The following is a 22,705-nucleotide window of genomic DNA, read 5'->3' as shown; positions in this document are numbered from 1 at the left end:
GATTCAATTTAAAAGTATTTGGAAGATTTTAGAATATTTTCATTTGGAGGGTGGTGCTATTCCTTTTTGAAAGGCTGGAATATTCTTAAATACTGATCAGAATTTTGCTGGAGGATAATCACAATTGCTCTATAGAAGTGGGGGTGGGAATTTTGAGTTTCAGAGATCATTCAACTAACGAAATACTTTGAACTGATTTAATTTCCAATTTAATATTTTGCTAGAACAGATATTTTTTTAAAAAGAAAGAATCAAGATGGTATATACTAGCACCATATTAGTTCATATAAAAAATAAGTTTTTCAGACTGAGAAAAAAGGAAGGAACTAACGTTAGAATAAATAATGGTCCTTAAATATCATTAAAAATTCATGAAAGAAAAAGATTCATGACAATGACCTTACGTTACTCATTTCAATACACGAGTGAAATTTCACTGCAGATCCATTCTGGTATACAGAACAATTCTAGGGAATTATTGATTTTTTAAAGGTTTATTTATTTATTTATTTGAGAGAGAGAGAGAGAGAGAGAGAAGAGCAGGGGGAGTGGCAGTGGGAGAAGGAGAGAATTTCAAGCCAACTCTCCACTGAACGTGGAGCCTGACAGGGTTCGACTCCAGGACCCTGAGATTATGACCTGAGGTGAAATCAAGAGTTGGATGCTTACCCAACTGGTCTATGCAAGTGCTCCAAGGGAATTATTTATTTCTTAAAAGTACAAGCTGAGGGCATACATGGGAAATTCTAAGAAAAAACGAATTGCTATCTTACCAAACCAGGGAGACTACTCTGGTCAGCACTGGTAGTATTTAACACAATGTCAAATATGATTTACAAATAGGATTTAGGAGTTGGGAAGTTAACAAAATAGATCAATAATATGCCTAATGGAGCTCCTCTGCTGACCAGCTCTTGAAATGCTTTGACTTCTATCAGATCATAGCAAAGTGGAAGGGGCACTTGAGGCTAATGGTCATTTTAATTGGGATGGCTGAATGAGCTGCAGTGGATGAAGTCCATGAAGTATGGCTATTTTGGGACTAGACTCAGGCTGCTGACTCCCATCACCTTCAAAGCTGCTTGCCAACTTGCCTTTGTCACTCTCTAGAGGTAGAAGATGAGATAGAACCTTCATCTTGGGTGGACAATCTCAGCACCAAGTCAGTGAACCACTTGCATAAAAAAGGAACACCAAACACCCCCATCTTTAAAAGCTGCATTATGACTTGCCTTACCTGGCACTGTGCTAATATTTTTAAGGTAGTAAGAGCTCTGCAATGAAGCAGCAGCATTATGGATCATCTAACTCTGATTCCACAGCGACACATCCAGAAAATTTCCATGTTTGTGGCTGAGTAGGAGGGATTAATATGTCATAGATACAGCATCACCCATATCAGACGACTTGTAACTACAAGTCAATGATGTACAGGGTATATACCCACGCCATAATGTTCTATTTAGAGTTAATAAACTACCCAAGGATATTAATTCAATTTTTGTAGACGAAGTAGATTAAGCCACATTCAGCTGGTGAGATTTATAACTGTTTTTAAGTCAAGGTGAGTATTTTAAGAGCCCAACGTGGATTTTCCCCATAAAAGTGTAACTTTTACCTGTTGCGTGTAACGATCTATTTTGGATTGTGCTTCAGGAGACAGTTCGATATCTTTGGCTCCATACACAGCCTGGGCAATGGTTCTTATCTTTTCTACAATTGGAAGCTAGAGAAACACAAATGACAACAAAATTGTTAATGTTAATCCCGTTAAAGAATTGAGGGAAAGCTCAATGAGCTTTTTTGTAGTTGCTTAAAATTTTCTACCAGATTTCCTCTTCAACATCCATGGCACTTGAAACAAATATTCTTTCCTCTATCACCCTTAAGGTATGAAGAAGTATCAAGAAGCTATAGATGTTCAGCCAACGCAAAGGCTGCTTATTTAGTCAATAATTTTTATCCATTGCATTGTTTTTAAAAATGTACTTAATACTATGGTTTTAATGGTCTCAGAAGTCAGAATAAGAGTATCCTAACTAAATACTTAATGCTGGTGTTTAAGTGCCTCTGAACTCAGGTTATATGACAGAACATAGTAGGCTAAAAAACAAGTATATTTTCTTATGAGTAAAAATGGGCTGATTTTTTAAAAAAGATTTTATTTATTTATTTATTTATTTATTTATTTATTTATTTATTTATTTATTTATTTAGAGAGTGAGAGCATGAGTGAAGGGGAGAGGCAGCAGGAGAGAGAAAGAGAGAGAATCTCAAGCAGACTCCACTGTGAGCATGGAGCCTGATGTGGGACTCAACTAATGACCCTGAGATCATGACCTGAGCTGAAATCAAGAGTTGGATGCTTAAATGACTGAGCCAGTAGGCACCCTGGAATGGGCTGATATTTTAAATGTTGATGTGATCACTTTATTGGGAAGTCAGAGGTTGAATCTAGCGTCACTTTAGCAAATAATGAGAAATCATGAAGACTGGGAAAAAAGACAAGAAGTTTAGATATGGGCAAATTTCGTGTGTGGGGTGGAGAGAAACAACCTTCCATAATGCTGGAGTGGAAACCTGGATGCGGATTGTGGTAAAATTCTGAAATGAAAGTGATCTTGAAAAACAACAATGGTTTGTTAGGAATGGAACATGCCATAGATAAAGTGATTCTTATTTAAGTAAATCATTTGACAAAGTCATTCATAATTTTACTGTGCAGAGAACATACATAAGCATAATGCAGTTAATTGATTTATTGTTTGGTGAACAGCTATTGGACCAAGTGCCCACTGTTAGAATGAATGTCAAGCAAGGGGCAGAAGTCTTTCATGGCCTACTCAAAAGCTTTGCTTGGCAATGGCAAACAGTACATTTGTAGGACTTAGAGTTGATGTACACAGGAAAGGAGAGTTATCTGACAGGAGAAAATAAAAGCTAGCTCTACCCTCTCAATCTGATGGAACCCCTAACTGCTTTAAAATGTGATTTCTTTACTACAGATTTTATAACTATAGAGTTGTTCTGTAGTTTGGAACTTAAATGTTGGGCATTTCAACAACTAATAAGTGAAGGTGCAAGTCATTGTAACCTTTCACTGAAGAACATAAAAGATGGTCTGAATCAATGGAGAGATATATTTTGTTCACTGATGAGAAGACTTGATACTATAAAGATGTCAGTTCTCTTAAACCTAACTTATTAGTTCAATGCAATTCCAATAAAATTCCCAACAGCACTTTGGGATGCTTGGCCAACCAATTCTTAAATTCACAATGAAGAGTAATAGCATAGATAGGTGAGATAACTTCAAAGATAAATAAAACCAAAAGAACAAAGATAGGAGACTTGCTTTCTAGGTACCAATCACACCATAAAACTATGGTAATTAATTCCGTATGGTATTGGCACACAACTGGATGAATCAATCAGTGGAAGATAAGAAAGAACCCAGAAGGATATCACAGCAGGTGTGGATAGTATACAGTAGAAATGACACAAAACTGGGAAAGAGCGGACTATTCAAGTGACTTTAGCTGGAGAGAAATAAAATTAAGATTCCTACCTCACAACTGGTACCCAAATAAATCCAATATAGAACAAAGACATAACTTTTGAAATTAAAACTTTGAATACTGGAAAAAAAAGAACATTGGGAGCTCTCTTTATGGTTATGAGGTAGGGAAGGATTTCTTAAACAAGGCAACAGGATACACCCTAAAAGAAATGTTTTACAGATCTGACAACAATATTTATAATTTCTTGTATTAAAAAAAAAGACATTATAAATAGGGGATAGGATAAGGAAGTCTGGGAGAAGATAGGTTACATGCAAATATTTAAAAGTCAAAAGATTAGTTACTGGAATGAATTTAAAAAACTTCCTACAAATTAAGAAAAAGACAAATATTTAATACTGGGCAGAAGGAGTAACTAATAATCGTATGAAAAAATGCCCAATCTCATTAATAATCAAGAAAAGGCAAACTAAAATGATGAAAATTCAACTTACACTCATTAGATTAGCAGGAATGAAAAGCATGAGAGTATCAGGCATAGGCTAGGATGTGGGGAAAATGATTCTTCTGAGTACTCTTGCCTTGGTTGAGATGCTCATGGTCTACCCCATCATGAAGCTTCCTATCTGGATTCTTTCCTCTCAATACACCCTACTCTACCAGTCTAACCTCCCTAGAAGGCGCCTAAGAAAAACTCAAAAATCTCAGGCTTGCCATGACCTACTGAAGGACACAATCTGGTTGTGACATTTAAGTAGCTGCACAATATGTGCTCTGAAGCATAACTAGGATAAGCTCGCATATCTTAAATTTTCCCCATGTTTTCTTGCTTCTGGGCCCTTACACATAAAGCCTCTTTGTAGTACTGCAAGATCAATCTCTGCTAAAGCTCCTTGAGGTCTATCTCATGGGCCAGCATCTCCAGAAAGTCTTTACTGATCTTCCCAAAGGAGATGTAGGCAAGTCTCTTCTGTGGGTGCTTCGCAGGACCAGGGGTTAGACAAGGCCTGGCAGTGAGGAGTTGAGTGAGTTAAGGCCTGGCAGTGAGGCCTGGCAAAGCTCACACTATTTTAAGGTGCATTGATGGATATGATAATGGTCCCATGATCAAACTATGATACTGAAGTCTACCAGATGGCAAGGGGCTTTTTGTAAACCACATTATAGGAGACATCAGCAAATAATCTGTACCTCCAGAAGGAACCATTTAAAAAAGAAATGATCACTATTTTCCAGGAAGACAGAATATGGAGAATGGACAGAAATGAGGATGAAGTAATTCTTAGCCCAATATTTAAGGAAAAGCTGTAATAACTAGAGCTGCCTAACTACACAGTGGCCTGTCCACCCCAGGAGAGATCAGTACAAGCCAGGGACAGTGCCAGGAATGTTGTAGAAAGAATTACTGCGCAAATGCAAAGTTGAGGCTGGACTACAGAGATAGCTTTCAGGGTGACTTCTACCGTGAAAGATGCCACATTCATATTAGGTGAAAAGAAGGAACGGCCTATAAATTCTTCAAGGTCAAGGCCCACTTAGAGGTAGGATGAAATACGGCCTTTGGAATCTGAATATCACCTGTAGACCAAGCAAGGATTCCGTGTGGTATGATGTTCACAATAATTATAAGAAAGTTCAGGTGCTGATGAGCTGAAGAAAACAATGAGAAGGGACTTTTTACTGAACCTCATCAGCATTATATGTTGATGGGCACCAAAGTGCTTGCTTTCAACACTGCACTTAAGTTAATATGATCTCTTCTGCTGGTCAATAAATGCTTTGCAAGTAACAAACCTCTTAAGAAATAGAAGTTAATAGGATGCTGGAAAATACTTGTAGAATCTACACGAGCAAGCACAATGACCATGCTTTGTCAGGGGAAGTCAGATCTCAGGATATTGTGTTCCCCAAGTAGTATAGCATAAAAGTGGGTCCTGGGTGACAGGCAGTGTCCCCATGGGCACTACAGCACAGCAAGGTGGCAGCTCTGGGGCGAGAGGCCTAAGAAAGAACACGGCCCCTTTTTATACCTGCTTAAATCATGTAAACTCTAAGAATTCATTTGCTCATCTGTACAATGGGCAGGTATGAACCGTATGCTATACTACTGCAAGCACTGAAGTGACATAGAGAAGATGAGTTGTGCATGTCACTCCACACAAACCCTAAGTAACATTATTATGGAGTAAGGCTAACAGGATTGGCAGAAAGAATTACATCTGCTCTGAAAGTAAAACAAAACAACAATACATATATTACAACTTATAACGTGTTTAATGAATACAATACACTATTTACCGAACTCTAGGTTATGATTGGAAATTAAAAGGTCAGCAATTTCTATTAAGATGATAATTAAAGAGCTCACATGTGAACAAGGTAAAAGGATGAATAGTGAAGGAATTAGTGTGAGTGGGCATTTAGCTGATGTACCACAGGTTTTTAAACATGGAAATATTTTAGGAAATACATGTATTTCATTTTTAATTGTAGTGAAATATACATAGTGGAAAGTTAACCATCTTAACCATTTTGAAGTCTTTGGTTCCATATTAAGTAAGTTCATGTTGTAAAATCAATCTCTAGAACTATTTTCACGTTGCAAAGCTAAAACTGTGCCCATTAAACTCTAACTCCCTTCCCTTGGCTTCTGGCAACCACTCTTCCACTTCCTGTCTCTATGAATTTGGCTAGTCCATTCAGCTACCTCATACAAGTGGAAGCAGACAATATTTGTCCTTTTGCATCAGGGTTATTTCAATTAGCATGAACCTCAAGGTTCATCCATGTTGTAGCCTTGGTCTGAATTTCCTTCCTATTCCATTGTATGTGTACACTACTTTTTAAAAAATCCATTCATCCACCACCAGGCGTTGTGTTGTTTCTAAGTTTTCACTGCTGTGACTGATGCTGTCATGAGCATGGGTTGACGAGGACCTCCGACACCCAGCTTTCAATTCTCTTGGGCATTCAGAGATACATACTTTTGGTCTCTGACTATATTGCCTTCCTTTTTAATGCTTATTTGAAAGTATTTTGGGAATTTCAAGCAGGTGCCAGACTGACTTTGTGAGCTGTGTAATTATGGTTTTTTAAATTCCTATAGGGAAATTGCAACCACCCAAACATAACAGATGACCCAACCACAAAGTGCAGAAAAGCAGGACAGGGCCAGCTGCCTGCGTCCTAGTTGGGTGTTGTTTCTCCTCCTTAGCCTCAGATGCCAGACCTCCATGCTTCCCAAAAAGCACTGAAATCTGTCCCCTGCCATTCCAAATTTTTGATGCCCTGGCCCCAGTCTTCTTATGCTTAGAGAAGGTGAGAGTACTCCTCTGACAGCTTTGACATGTGCAATGCTGTCCAATGGAAGCCTAAAAGAAGGAACCCCCCAAACCCTCGTGTGTGTCCCACAGCCCCATGCTGAATAAATCGAGTGCTTCAGCTGATGTAGCTAAACATCTCAAGACCAAAATCCATCTAGGACTGCTACTACAATTTTTCCTTTTCACTCCTGTGTACAAGTGAACAAATAAAAACATTATCTCAGTTAATATATCTTCTGGGTTTAATAGAAAAACTAAAAACTGCCCTGATAAGATAGTTTTCATTGCGTACAACCTATTTATATTACATCAATAGGCAAGGGACTTTTAGCTGTGCCTCTGCTCAATTTGGGGGAGAAGTACAATCTTTAAAGAAAAAACAGAGCCAAGTTCATTCCAATGATCTTGATCTGAACTTGATATTCACTTACACTATTTTGTTTTAAATGATAGGTTTTATAAAACAAATAATATGGTAAAATAAATTAGGAATGTTCATGTATTAATCGCTCCTGGCTTTCCCTGACACTGTAAAGATTTACTAATTTATTTGTTCACCACATTGTTCACCCTCCTATCCCTAAAGTCTAGAGTGGCTTGCAATTAGTAGGCATTCCAGAAACATCTGCTGAATGAATAAGTTACTGCTGAGGGTGGGTACTTTCAAGATGTCATGATATGAAAAGAACTTTGGGCACTACTTGAACAAAGCATACCTAATGGGATGGGGAAGTGACCCAACACACAAACGTGACAGAAGAGTGTAATAAAGGCTCTACATAAATGTCATGACTAAAGATGGAAGATCCCAGAGCACAGGGCAAGGCATGGAGATCATCAAAAGCTGGTGAGATGTAGAAAGGAACTTGAGTCATGCTTGAAGGACATGTAAGATTTTAATAAGCAATGGAAGGAAAGGTTATCCTATACAAAGGGGAAGACACATGTCAAGGTGTGAATGGCAGCAAACACAATGCATCTTCTGGAAACAGGACTATTCTATTTGTGTACTATGCACAATTGCTGAACACGTTAATAAGCTCCTACACAAAGCCTGGCATCTATGCCAGTATCTTGGATCATTTTTGAACTAACATTATGTTAAATCTTCATCTTCACCAAGATCAGAACTCTGACTATATTCTACATTTATTCCCTTCTAGACCTCTTAAACGTATATTCAAAAAATGGAAATACTCTAGAACAGAGGTGTCTAATGGCAACTTTCTGAGAAGGTGGGAATGTTCTATATACATGCTTCCCAGTCTAGTAGCTGGTGGTTACTAAGCAGTTGAAATGTTACCAGTGCCACTAAATTAATCTTAGTTAATTTAAATTTTAGTAGCTACCTATAACCAGTTGCTATGGTACTGGGCAGGACAGATCTGGAAAACAACTCTGACCTATTGTTATACTGTTGTACAACCTCTTGCATAGAGTTGACACCACACAGGTACACTGGAGGATGTAGGGACCTCATGTTTCATTATATTCATTTTGTATTTATGGTAATCCAGGCTCATAGAAGCTGAGTTAGTCCAAGTTAGATAGCATATCTTTCTTGATAAAGTCTAGGAGACCTGTTAGAATTATTAAATTATTATTATTACTTTTAAATATTTTATTTATTTATTTGAGAGAGAGAGCATGCGTGCAAAAGCACAAGTAGGGGAGGGGGCAGAGGGCAAGGTAAAAGCAGACTCCCTGCAGAGCAGGGACCCCCGATGTGGGGCTTGATCCCAGGACCCTGAGATATGACTTGAGCTGAGGGCAGATGTTTAACTGATGGAGCCACCAGGCATCCCTATTAAATTATTTAAGAACTGTTTTTCAGTGAAATAAAATTAATCTAAAAATTCTAGAAAAGCAATTACTTAAAATTTTAAAATATTTTTTTTGTGAGAGGAAAATGGACAAAAAGAAAGTGAACCAGGACACAGGTAAAATAGAATAAAATTTAAAACCAGGGTTAAAAATGAAGCTTCTAGAATCAAAGAAAATGAAGTGTGAAGGTATTACAATATTGTGGCATCTCCTTTTACTTGGAGGTCAAGTTCTAAAGTCAGCAGCCCTGGCTGTTTCTTAGAAGACCCATGAAGACACTAAGCCATACTCTACCATCAATACTCTAGAAATTCTTAAGCCCACAATTGTTGAAGTGTTGGAACACATCCGTGTTTCTTCTGCAGCTATACTGAATGTTCTATTGTTTTAACAAGGCCATAGGCTGAAATTCATAGAAGTTAAGTGATCTTGGGGCTTAAGGAGTGCATTTGTTTCAATGAGCATGGAGTGTTGTACGGAAATGTTGAATCACTGAATTGTACATCTGAAACTAATATGACACGGCATGTAAACTAATTGGAATTTAAATAAAAACTTAAAAATTAAGCTAAGTGATCCTATGCTGTGATACCAGCAAAATGTATTCCAATGCCCATGAAATGTTTAAAGAGAAGGATCAATTAAGAAACTTGTTAGTTGAACAGAAATCTCTGGATACATAGTAATTATGTCAATTTGTATTTTGTATTTTAAATGAGGCATGAATTTTAAATGATCTACAAGTGCAGTTTAGTATAAATGGCCTCTCTGGTACTGAAAAATATAATGTGAAACCATCGAAGTTAATTTATCCTGAGTACACACAAGGTATAAGGGGTTCATGAGGTTTAACATACCTCAGTGTCATGGGAGCATGCTCTTACTGAGAACAACAGACCCTTGTATCTTTGACACAAAGCTTGTCCCTGGCTGGAAACCAGCTCATCTGAGCTCCTAAAGGTGTACGTGCTGACTTCCATGAGCCAGCTCACTGAGGAGCCATCCTGCTGGCTCGTTGGCCCTGAACAACAGTTTAACCCAGAAGACTTCCAGAGGAATCTCGTTCTCTTTAGGCAACCGGGATGTGTGGTGGATATAGCTGGGGTCTGGGAACGGAAAAAATGTTCATTGCCAAAGAATCTCTATTTGTCTACATCAAAGGATGACAAGAAGGAATTCACATGGGTGATCTTTTATACTCTCAGATAGAATGTCACAGCCATGTCAAGGAAGGAACATATAAGAATAGATGATTTTAATGATCTATTCCTACCCAAAATGGGGAACGGATGATTGTGGCCTGAGCATGTGGCTTTGCCAACACATAACATATTTTTTATGGCAGATGTGTTAATTCTCTTTCAGCAAACCTTGCTGATAAACCTCATGTGTTTGTTTGCATGTACACAAATGCATGCAAGGTGTGGTTTGGGCTCTATTTTCACGTGCAAGGAGCCCCTGTCTCTCTTTCTTGGCTCCTCAGCACAGACTCATAATTTCCCTCATTGATCTACTGGAGGTGTGCTTCCAAAGAAAACACTCTGGGTGTCAAAGTCTCACTGGAAAACACAGTAAACTACAGTTGACCTTTGAACAATGTGAGATTTGGGGCACTAAACACCCCCTCCCACATAGGCAAAAATCCATGATTAAGTTTTGACTCCCTACCTTGCCCCAAACTTAACTACTAATCGCATACTGCTGACCAAAAGCCTTGCCCATAACATAAATAGTTGATTAATACATATTTTGTATGTCACATGTGTTATAGACTGTATTCTTACAATAAAGTAAGCTAGAGAAAAGAAAATGTTATGAAGAGGATCGTAAGAAAGAGAAAATACAGTTATAGGACTGTACCGTATTTACTGAGAAAGATCTGCTCGACTGGACCCACACAGTTCAAACCTGTGTTGTTCAAGGGTCAACTGTACTTTCACGAAAGGAAATAGAAATCATATTTTGATAAAAAATTATTACTAAAACAAGTCCCCAAACTCTCTGATACTGGAGTGACTGAAAGTATGCTGTTTTGAGTGTTTTTCCCATGAAACTCTTAAGTTTGTAGGTTTCTTTTTTGAAGAGGTATGCTGTAAGTGGTACCTTTAATGATAATACCTATGATAATATTCCTTAAAGGCTTGCTTTTTAGGTTGAGAAATAGATACTGTCCCTCCCCAGTGGTCTCCTGTCACCTAAATTTAAGTCAGAAGGTCCGGGTAATGGATGGTGTGGTGGTAGAAGGTGGCTGGCTAACATGTGGTGGCACACTGATAGTTCGTTGCACATCTCTCAGCCTCTCTTGATTGGCCCATGATTTTATTTCATTTTTAAAAAAGATTTTATTTATTTATTCATAAGAGACACAGAGACAGAAGCAGAGACATAGGCAGAGGGAGAAGTGGGCTCCTCGCAGGGAGCCCAATGCAGGATTCGATCTCCAGACCTGGGATCAGGACCTGAGCCAAAGGCAGACACTCAACCGCTGAGCCACTCAGGCATCCCTGGCTCATGATTTTAGATCCAGTAATGCATTTCTGGAAACTTCTATCTTAGTGACATTCCATTTTTCATGTTACAAGAGAGCATTTAAAAGAAATTACAGGAATCCTTGTGGAACACATAAGTGAAACAGTTCTAGACCACTCTTTCTTTCCCGTCAGGTACTATTTCTGGCACCAAGGAAACAAAGCTCGGACAAGTTCTGCCACAATCACAGGGGGCGGAGTAGAATGTGTTGAAGAGGCGGGCTGGTTCTAACAAAAGACTCTGATCTGCTAAGTCCTACCACAGTCAGATGAGTGAGGCAGCCAGCGGGCTGAGGAAGTAATATTCTTAGGCCAAATGAGACTTGACAGAGAACACAGTGGTCAGGGCTGAAACAGAATCTTAGTTAGATGGAGGTGTGAGATGTGTCTGCAGAAGGGTGTGGTTGGGTTAAGGGGAGGCAATGTGGGAATTTGCAGCTGAATCGTGGAAAGGAGGCCAGGGACAAGAGGCTGATGATGGGCTTGAAAGACCAGAGCTGGATCATAATAGAAAGCAGAACATGAGAAAGTGTATGATTTCTGAATGAGATACCCAACTGTCTGGAAAATATAAGGGGCCGCTTTCTATAGAATACTTCAAACATTCTGTTGCACAGCAAGGGTGGAGAGCTAAAAGGGTCAGTGGGAGCAGGCAGGCCAGCAGTGAGTCTGAAAGAGAGAGGAAAGAGTCAGGGGAGGTTAACGGGCCCAAGAGGGAGATAATGGTAAGGACGGGGCAACACAAATAGAGCACATCCCTTCTCCTACAGGTTTTCTTTTTCTTTCTTTCTTTCTTTCTTTCTTTCTTTCTTTCTTTCTTTCTTTCTTTCTTTCTTATTACTGTGAAATATAAAAGACATACAGAGATGTTCATAAATATTTTAAGCTTTAAAATTCTATTAATTATCACCATATACAATGGGAATGCACTTAATGCCCCAGACTATATGTTTAAAAATGGTTAAAATGGGAAATGTTATATTATGCATATTTTTACCAGTTTTAAAAACTATATATACATATATAAGCATTTATACTTTATTTATTTCAAATTTGAGGCTCTAGTTGCAAATGCCTAGAGGCCAATGAAAAGAGAGCTCACGAAACCACTCTAACAGCCGATATGTGTTTAAGTTTGAATTGTTAAGAAACAGAAAACAATTCCTCAGTCACCAACCCAAATACCTCCCCTCAAGCCCTCTGCCTTAAACAGACCAGCAGAAGAGAAAACTCTCCTACATATACAGGCAGTGAAAGTGCAGTAGTTCAGAAATCAGGGATGCTGGCTGCCCTGGGCCGAGTCCTCCCTCCTGGCCAGTCCATAGGTCCGTTTTGATCTCCTTCCATCTAGCCCCCACTGCGATCAAGAGAGTGGCTTCACACAAAGCACAGGAAAGACCTTTTAATAAAAACAAACACTATCCTCTCTCACTGTCAAGGTTACACCTCGAAATGTTTGCAAGGTTAGAGGAAGGATATGAAGATGATTTTCAACCTTAACTCCTGATTTAACAAACAAGATTCAGAGTCGGATTCGCAAGCTGACTTTCAGTGGCCCAGGGCCTTTGCAAAAGTGACTGACTTTTTATTCTATCACTAAGAGCTCCCAGTTCTAATGCAGAAAGAATGCTAAACATCTTCCTTTAATTTGGTGGTGCCTTTCATTCTTGGTGCAATAGGAAACTTGGCTTCTAATTCCTGGTTTCAATCCACTTGAACAGGAAACCAATCCTAGAGCCCAAGACAGTCACCTGAGTTAAATTCTTGAAGGTCAATTCAGGAAAGCCCTCTCTCCTCCTAAAAGTGAATGTGAAGGCCAGCTAACATTGATTGCCAGCTTCCTACATTCCTGCATTTTACTCTGAGACTTTTCATTTGGTCCTCACAGCAGCTCCAGGTGTCAGTATCAATACTATTTAATAGATAAAAAAAGCTGAGGCTCAGAGAGATGAGTTAACTTGACCAAATTCATATCCATTGTAGGAGGTCCAGTCAAGATTTAAACTTAATTCTGCAGGACCTCAAAACTTTCCCCTTTTAACTCTATGTTTCTCCTTCCATCAAGTGCCCATTTGTTATGGGGCAAGTCTCTCATCTCCAAGCTTCTGCTTCTGCATTTGAAACTCAGAGTTGAGCTCACACACCCCATGGCACTGGGTGAGATGTCCTTGAAGTAACAAATGGAAAGGGATTTGAAAGCTAACAAACCGTAAATACAGATTAGCTTTTCTTTCTGCTATACTATTTTCCTATGTGCTTGTGAGGCTGGAGATATTATATTGGTCAATTGTAAAGATCTATCAGAAGTCATGCTACAAAATGGAAAGTTACAGAGAAGATGACTTCTGGGGACTGTGATCTTCCTAAAGGGTTGTGAGGAAACCATGAATTTAAGTTTAAACATACTCATTCTCACAGGATAAACTTCCTTTGAGCAATTAGGCCACTGTATTTTATTCCCTGCTTTATTCTTATTTTTTTTAACTTAAAAAATGTTTTAAAGATTTTATTTTTAAGTAACCTCTATACTCAATGTGGAGCTCAAAGCCACAATTCCTGAGATCAAGAGCTACACCGAGTGGGCCGGCCAGGTGACCCTCTTTGTCCCTGTTTTAAAAATTTATTATTTGGAATTAATTACTCACCAGCTGCCCCCAGTACCATAATCAGAAGTTGCCTACTTAAAAACAAAAAAGTTGTCTACTCTTGAATTAGAGGCTACTCTGGGGATGCCTGGCTGGCTCAGTCTGTGGAACGTGCGACTCTTGATCTCAGGGTTGTGAGTCAGAGCCCCATGCTGGGTGTGGAGATTATCTAAAAATAAAATCTTTTATGATGAGATGAGCACTGGGTGTTACACTATATATTGGCAAATTGAATTTAAATAAAAAAAATAAATTAAATTAAATCTTTAAAAAAAAAAGAAGCTACTCTGATAAAAGAGGCACAGAATTGTTCTCTGAAGGACAGTGGCTGCTTAACTCAATTTTCTATGAAGTTCAGCATAGACGTCCCCCTCAAGCCAGAAGTGCAGCTTGTTTCCAACTACCGGCTAATCATCAGAAAGCCTTTAACCCTGTGAGTTGTCCAGCCCCACAGTATTTCTGAGGTCAAGTGTTTCTACTGCTCTCTAGCTGTTCTTCCTTCGGCAGGGGTTTTGAGATGATTCCACTCCCCATCAAAAGCAATCATGTCCTATACTCCTATACTATGTCAAAGGCCTCCAAATGATCTTAGGAGACTTTCTTCTGTAATGCAAGACGGGGGCAGAAATAGGATGCCATCAACCCTGCACGGAAAGCATTCTTGGTGGAATAGTCTGGGGAGTTAGCAGAAGGCACACAGGAGCCCAGTTTGAGCTTTGAAGTAAAGGCAGCAAGGTGATTTATCCCAAGTACTTTATTACTTCTTTTTTCCTTAGGGCAATCCCACACATATCAACCTGCCAAGCACTAAAGGGTTAGTTGTGGGGGAATGAAGTTTCAAGAAAACCATGAATTAGTCTGTAAAAGTTCACCAGCACAATACACAAGAAATGAAGAGGTAAGAAACGTTTGAGCCGTGTTACAGAATGCACAAAGGAATAGATTTCTAGACAGGATTATAAATGGTCTTCTATTATCTAAAATCATCTTGCCAATGTGAAGAACACAGCTATTAGGGAGGCAGTAAGTAGTGAGCCAGAAGTAGCTATCACTCTTTTTGTTGTGCAGCAATATGCTGAGATGCTGGTTCTTTAATAATTATGCAATCCAAATCTAATTTCTTGTTATAAGAAAAAGGAGAAGAGAATGTTGACAAGTGAGGCAAGACTCCTATCAGACACAGGACTTTGGTCCACATTGTTTTTTTTTTTTTTTCCATGTTGTTATAACCACCACCACCCCTCCCCCCATTTATAGGGAAGCAGACATTTTAACAGCATTATCTCCATGAAGAATGGGAATTCAGAAAAAAAAATTAAAATATCGGGAAGGAAAGGGGTTCATCTTTCGGTTAGTGGGTGTATGAGACAGCATTAACTCAGAAACATTTCTTCTCTTCACCCATCTTCTTTTCACTTGGGATGATTTCCTTGAAAACAGTCCTACTTTGTGAAATCCTTCACTCAAAAACTGCCTTTGCCACTCAGAGTAGGGTGGATCCAGATCAGATGGCAATAGTCTGAGGCTCCTGGAGCAGGCCACGGAGAGTGAGGTCCCGGAGAGTGGTTTGTGAGAGGGCCCGGGTGGGCAGGGAAAGGAAGGAACACAGAACAGCTTGGCTGGCCCCCCACTGAGCTGCCTTCAACCCTCTCAGCACTCGCGCCCACTGCTGGGCTGCAACAAGCTTCTGCTTCAGATCCCAGGGCCAGAGAACTCACTTCTTCTAATTAGACCATTTTTCTTTATGTAGAACCTGGGTCTCCTCCCTCTACTGATCTCCATCTCCTCTGTAACCCAGAACATGCTCGGCTCGTATTCACGACACGGCCTCTCAGCATGACAAAATTTTGTGGGCTAACCATCCTAACTTGGTCCTGAAATTCTTCCGTTCACATACATTTACAGAGTGCCCATGTCCAGCATTTGGCATGGATCCTGTGCTTGTCACTGCCATTCTTCCTCTACAGGTGGGTCCCTTCTTCAAGGAGTAGTTTCCCCACCCTCACCCCCAGTTTTGGACACCGTACTGAATTTCGAAGAACAGAGCCAGATGATTACCTCCAACCTTTTATTTATTTTTATTTTTTATTTTTTTTATGTTTTTAAAGATTTTATTTATTTATTCATGAGAGACAGAGACAGAGACAGAGAGACAGAGACAGAGACACAGAGGAAGAAGCAGGCTCCATGCAGGGAGCCCAAAGTGGGACTCTATCCCGGGTCTCCAGGATCATGCCCCAGGCTGAAGGCGGTGCTAAACGGCTAAGCCACCGGGGCTCCCCTCCTCCATCCTTTTAGATACCATCTCAGCTCTGCCTCTCTCAGGATATGGGACATTGGGCAGTTATGTAATATCCTTGAACCTTAGTTTCTGTATGCATAAAATGGGGTGAATACCATCAGTTCCTACCCAACGGGAATGCTGGGACTAAAGCAGTTAACATGCACAAGGTGCTCACATGCCTGGCACACAACAAGCCCTCGGTAAGCATGAGGTTTGGCAATATGATTAACATCATGCTCTTGGATGATGTGACTCTGGACTTAGACAATGGTGCTATGTCCTGTCTTTACTTATGCTGTTGGTTTATGCATCTGAGCTGGAAAGAGGTATGATGTTAATGTCTGTAACATCTGAGAGAGCAACAGAATGTGCGAGGGATGAAGGAATGGGAGAAGAAGCAACCAGCTTCAAGGCTGAGAGCTCTGGAAATCATGGGCTATTGATGGGGACAAGTCCAGTAGCCCGAGCTAAAGCCATAAAATTCAAAATAGAGATGTGCAGGTGGGTGCCAAGATGAACTGTGTCAGGTCCTGGGAAGTTCAGATTTTCTGACCAAAAGCTCATTATACAGCTATGTAAAAATGTCTTGGACAATCCAAGAGCTCTATTTCTGGGTGTATACCCCCAAAGAATTGAAAGCAGAGTCTTAAAGAGATATTTTTATACACATGTTCATAGCAGCATTGTTTCTAAGAGCCAAGAAGTATAATTAGCCAAAATGGCCACTGACAGATGAATGAATTGACAAAACATGACATATACACATGACAGAAGGAAGGAAATTCTGACATATGCAATAACATGGATGAACTCTGACAATACTCTAAGTAAATGATAGAGACCGAATATTTGGCCCCTACCCCTGCCACCATTTATATGATGAAGCCTAACTGCCAATGTGATCAGTGTTAGGGGACATGGGAACTTTGGGGGCGACTAGGGTGAGGGAATTAGGAGTCTGTGTGTGTGGGTCTTTGGTGTGATTAGGTCATAAGACTGGAGCCCCCATGAATGAGATTAATGCCCGCATAAAAAATAGACCCTGGAGAGATCATACTTTTCTTCCACTATATGAGGATATAATGAGAAGACAGTCGTACATGACACAGGAAGCTAGCCCCACTAGACATCTGCTTGAGCCTTGATCTTGGACATTCCAGCCTCCCAAACTGCTAGCAATAAACTTCTGTTGTTCATTAGCGACCCCGTTTCTGCTATTCCTCCCAGGGACTGAGATAGTGAATAAACCCGTCATGAAAAAGACAATAACTGGATGATTTCACTTACATGGGATACACAGACCAGTCAGATTCATAGACATAGAGGGCAGAAGGGTGGCTACCAGGAGCAGGAGAGGTAGGAGGGGGGGCAGGAATGGGGAGCTGGGGTTTAATGGGTGTAGAGTCTAGGTTTTGCAAGATGAAAAGAGCTCTGGAGATGGGTGGTGGTTGCACAACAATGTGAATGTACTTAACACTTTTGAACTCTACACCCCAACATGGAAAAGATGTTAAGTGTTAAGTTATGTGTATTATACAATTAAAATATCATACATATAGTTCCAGAAAACCACAACAAAGGATGAGAACCATGGCAGAAATGGACGAAGAAAAGTTGTGCTCATGAATTCACAAGCCTTAAGTTGCTCAAAAGAGCAAGCCCTGAAATGTGTTAGCTAGCTGTCGAACCCTGGCCCCCAAAGCCCCTCTTTGCTGATGTGTGCTCCTGGGAAGGAGAGCACGGCTTTGAGGTCATGGACTCTGGGGCAAGGAGAGCTTCTGCCCTTGGCCTTGGGCCTTGGTCAGGTGGCTCAACCTCTTTCCCCTGCAGTTTCCATATCTGGAGGGTTGTCATGGCCAACAAATGGGACAAGTTGGGCAAAACTCTCAGCACTTGGCCTGGTGCAGTGGAAGGGCAGGAAACGCCACTCTCAACTGCTGTTGGAGCTTACCTGAACATCATACAGGAATCGGAAACGGCTTCCCTTACTGGCAGCTTCTCTCACAGCCCGAGCCAGCTCCACCGTCCCTTTCCCACCGATGGACCAGTGATAGCAGGGGACCGCATCAAAGGCGCCAGCCCGCTTCGCGAGTTCACAAACTAAGTCAATTTCAGCGCGGGTGTCGGTCCTAGTGATGAAAACGTTTGTGGTTTTGCATCTGTATTCATTTAGTGATGTTTTTAAAGAAAGACTAACCGTTTATACAGAACTTTGCTCCCTAACACTGAATATATTTTAAACATCAAAAGTGGTTACATTGTGTTTAATAAATCAGACTTAAAGAAAAGCGGGGGGGGGGGGGGGGAACGGGAAAAAAAGCCTCTCTAACAGGACTCAAATATTTCAAGTTGTTAAGAGTTTTATCGAGAAAAATTCCATAACATAACCCTTTGATCATCCACAGTATTTCAGACAGAAATGCTGGATGGAATTGGAAAAAATAAAAGCCAAGGATATGTTAACTCACTATATAGATTTCATTTCCCATAAACATCTGAGAAACTTCTGTTAAAATGAAACCAACCCAACCCAACCCAAACAAACAAACAGAAGGAGCAGACTTTTTCTCTATAGTTTTAGATGAAGCAGAGAAAGACCAAACACCCTCAAGACACAAATCTAGTTCACAGGGTGGCCCAGCAAGAGGAGTACACTTAAAGAAGGGGGCTTCACTTACTTGAAGACATTCAGAGCCACAATAACAGGAACCCCAAAGAGCTGAGCAATCTGAATCTGCTTCTGAAGGTTACAGCAGCCGTCTGCCACCAGCTGGATGTTCTGGAAGAAACCAGACCCCCATGTACGCCTCCCACCAAAGCTGCCAAACTCAACTGGCAAGTCCACTCTGGCAGGTTTTGCTTCCATTTTGCTCACTTTACTGTCATAAAAGCTATTAAATAAGACCATAAAATACTTTCTCCTCCAAGAAAAAGTGGTTACAGAAGGAGGAGGCTCATTTTCAAGATAATTTCTGGAATCATTCCGGGTCCAATAGTGTATCGGGGTCTTGAGCCAGGGGGCAGTTTCTGCTGCTGTCCGGTGGCCAGGGCATAAGCAATGTGCTCACACTCTGTAGGCTGGTATACAAGGGGGCACAAGGCCCTGGGGAGGGTGAGGAGCGCCGTCCGGCCATTCCTGGCTCAAAGCCCTGGTGCCACCTGTAGGAGCTAAGAGGTACTGTTGCCAGTAAATCAAAGTTTATTTACCCAAGAGTCCAGTAACTCAAGCAAGTGATAAAGCCAATTATATACACTACCAGAGGCAGATTTTTTGCACACCAGAAGAATATACAGGTATAAGCTTCATATTTGTTTCTGGGCTGGAGACTGAGCTCCTGCTCTGATGGCTGCCAAGAGGACAAGGAATAGAGCATACGTTGCATCATTTCTTAAGAATGAAAAGTTAACTGAATGGATTTTATCCTTCGCTCCCACCTACTTCCTTTTGAATTGCTAGAAAAGCAGTTTTCCAAGAGGCCATAGGTGGAGACTCATTTACGGACTGAAATTCAACTGCTAGCTAATGGTTAACTGCATTTCAATGGTTCTTCACACAAGCCTTCAAGATACCCGCTCTTACCTCCTCTGTATATTCTCTCTTAAGCGGGACACCAGCAGTTACCTGATAAGGAAAGGTAAAAAGGAAGAAAAAAAAATCCATTAAAATGCTTATTCTGATACTTATTGCTTAAGGGTAAGTAGCTTCATTGGTTAAGTTTCTAGCAGCTTCATAAAATGCATCTGAAGAAGCCCTACTAGATTGCAGTGTTTGTTTCTTGCAGGGGCTAAGGGACTTGTTCTCCTACCCTACCTCTTGCCACATACTGCACCCACCTCCACTCCTGTGCATGGTGCTGACACCCAGCAGATGCAGAACCCCCAGTTCTATTACTTGTCTCCTATACCCACCTTCACTGAATCCAAATATATCCACAAGGGGAAGGGAAACATAGCAGGGAACTCTTTGAGCATATGCCTTTTACTTAACTGTGTCCAGCAGGCTGGGTGTGTTGAAAAGCCCAGATATATTGAACAAACTAGAGCAGATTCAACAAGGGTAATAGGCTCGGAAACTGGCAACCCCCACTCTGGGGGCTTGTTTTTCTTATCTTTTTTAAAAAATAAATGGCAGTAAATTGGCATCACACTAAACACTGAAGTGAGGAAGGCTTATTTATTGTCACTGGGACTTCGGACCACTTTATACTGTTCCTTCTTTTGTTTTTTAAAAAATGCTTACTCTGATAAAGATCTGAAGGAAAACCAAATTGTGGTCACTTTTTGGGAAGGTGCATTTAAAAGGAGAAAATGTGCTTTTAAACCAATAACTGGCAGCCCTAGCTGAACATAACAGTCTTATTGGGAGCTTTTAAAAAACATTGATGTCTGAGTCTCCACCCAGACCAATTCAACCAGGATTTCTGGGAATGAGATCCAGGACCAGTAATACTGAAGAGCTCCTCAGGTGATTCTAATTTGAGCCAATATTGAGAAGTTTCTTACTGGTGCCCATTATCCTAGCATAAACAGAACTTCTAATTTGAGTAAAACCCGACTTACACGAGGTGTACCATCACTCTCAATAAATTTTAAATAATGTTAAAGTCATTGCCATTACTTTTCCCCTTTTCGGCCCTATTTCTCACAACAATGTACAGAGTGGCCAGGGCAGTTTAAAGATGAAGAAACTAAAGTTGAGAAAGACAGGTGTCTTGCCTAAGATTACACAGCAAACAAGATGTAGAATGGGGACTTGACTATAACATGGTTCTGAAACCCCAATGTAGCACCTTTCCACGTTGTTTTTGCCTCCGGCTTGCTACTTGACACATTTTGATCCATTGAGGATGGATAACTTCCTCCCCTCTTATAGAAGAGGCCTTGAGAATACTGGAAATCCTCTGAAAACAAGGTACCTCTGAGGTAGATTATTTTTTTGTTAGTGTGTGGGAACATAATAATGGATTGTGAGATGGGGTTTTCCAGCATTAGCATGGAATAAAACAGAGTGAACCTTTCAATGAGGACAACTAAATGCTAGATTAAATAAAGAACGGAAGGTATTGCTGAGCTTGCACACATGCAAAGTTCTGTGGAATAAAAAATTAAGCACAGGAAGAATGGATTGTACATAAATGCCAGAAAGTAGAGAGGATTAACAAACCCAAAAGTTGGTTCTTAGAAAGATTAATAAAATTGATAACACTCTCGTAAGACTTTTTTTTTTTAAAAAAGGAATGAAAACATAACCACACATGCTGGAGATAGAACAGATACTATGATCAACTTTATACCAACACATTTAAAAACAGAGAGAAATTCATACAGGTATAATTTTTATTAGAATTCTTTTAAGAAGAAAGAGGAAACAGTTTAGATTTACGGTTTTAGATTTACCTAAACTGTTCTAGTCATTAAAAAATTAAATTTGGAGTTAAAAATCTACCCTGCACCAGAGTAAGCCACCAGCCTACCTATTATTATAGGTGAATTCTTCCTGTCTTTAAATAAACAGATTATTCTAATGTTACAAGATCCCTTATATAGAGTGTATCAAACAGAGGGAATCCTACCAGTTTATTTTAGGCTCACATCCCACTCATAAATATAGATGCAAAGATGCTACTTAAAATATTAGGAAACTGATAAGCAAATTTTAGTTGTTCATAAAAAATATATCCCCAAGTTAGATTTAGTCTAAGAATGCAGGTTCATTTCATATTGGAAAGTTTAGTATAATGTGTAATATTAATAGATTAAAGAGATAAAAACACATCTCAATAGATGAAGAGCATTATTCAACATTTATTTAGAAAATAAGACAAAATAAGAATAGAAGCCAATTTCTCTAATTTGATAAAAAAAATACTACAAATCTATAGAAAAATCATATGTAGTGAAGTATTAAATGTATTCTCGTTCAGAACAGGATAACAAAAGGAGGCCCATTGTTACACCCCTATCTAATACTGCATTGCCAACCAGAAAGAACTGGTCAGTGACAAGAAAATAAAGTATAAAGATTAGAAAGGAACAAACAGGGCAGTCCCGGTGACCTAGTGGTTTAGCGCCGCCTTCAGCCCGGGGTGTGATCCTGGAGACCCGGGATCGAGTCCCACATCGGGCTCCCTGCGTGAAGCATGCTTCTCCCTCTGCCTGTGTCTCTGCCTCTCTCTCCCCCTCTGGCTGTGTCTCTGCCTCTCTCTCTCTCTCTCTGTGTCTGTCATAAATAAATAAATAAATTTTTTTTTTTAAAAAAAGGAACAAACAGAACTGTCATTTTTTCTGACATGATTGCCCAATGGAACTCTAAAGTGTCTACAAAGTAAATTAGTACAATTAATAAGATGATTTTACGGTCACAGGGATGTAGCGTACAGCCTAGTGACTATTGTATTGCATACTGAAATTCACTGAGAGTAGATCTTTTTTTTTTTAAAGATTTTATTTATTTATTTGAGATAGAGAGAGAGAGAGAGAGAGAGAGAGAAGCAGGCTCCCCACTGATGTGGGGCTCAATCATGGGATCATGACCTGAGCTGAAGGCAGATGCTTAACCGACAAGCCACCCAGATGCCCC

General features: G+C 40.0%; 1 protein-coding gene across 3 annotated transcripts in view; it reads right to left on the bottom strand.

Moving 5' to 3' along the window:
• Positions 1-22,705, bottom strand: part of MTHFD1L (methylenetetrahydrofolate dehydrogenase (NADP+ dependent) 1 like) — a 187,116-nt gene that overhangs the window by 47,660 nt on the left and 116,751 nt on the right. For all 3 annotated transcript variants that reach the window (XM_072827792.1, XM_072827803.1, XM_072827812.1), the window contains 4 exons: positions 19,706-19,747; positions 18,804-18,904; positions 18,077-18,254; positions 1,619-1,726 (listed from right to left, as the gene is read on the bottom strand). In XM_072827792.1, coding sequence (XP_072683893.1) covers positions 1,619-1,726; positions 18,077-18,254; positions 18,804-18,904; positions 19,706-19,747 — 429 coding nt within the window. The remainder of the gene's footprint in view (positions 1-1,618; positions 1,727-18,076; positions 18,255-18,803; positions 18,905-19,705; positions 19,748-22,705) is intronic.

This window comes from Canis lupus, chromosome 1 (genome assembly GCF_048164855.1).
Source record: "Canis lupus baileyi chromosome 1, mCanLup2.hap1, whole genome shotgun sequence".
NCBI classification, from domain to species: domain Eukaryota; kingdom Metazoa; phylum Chordata; class Mammalia; order Carnivora; family Canidae; genus Canis; species Canis lupus.
The sequence above is the reverse complement of the archived record's forward strand: the minus strand, read 5'-3'. Positions and strand labels throughout refer to the sequence as shown.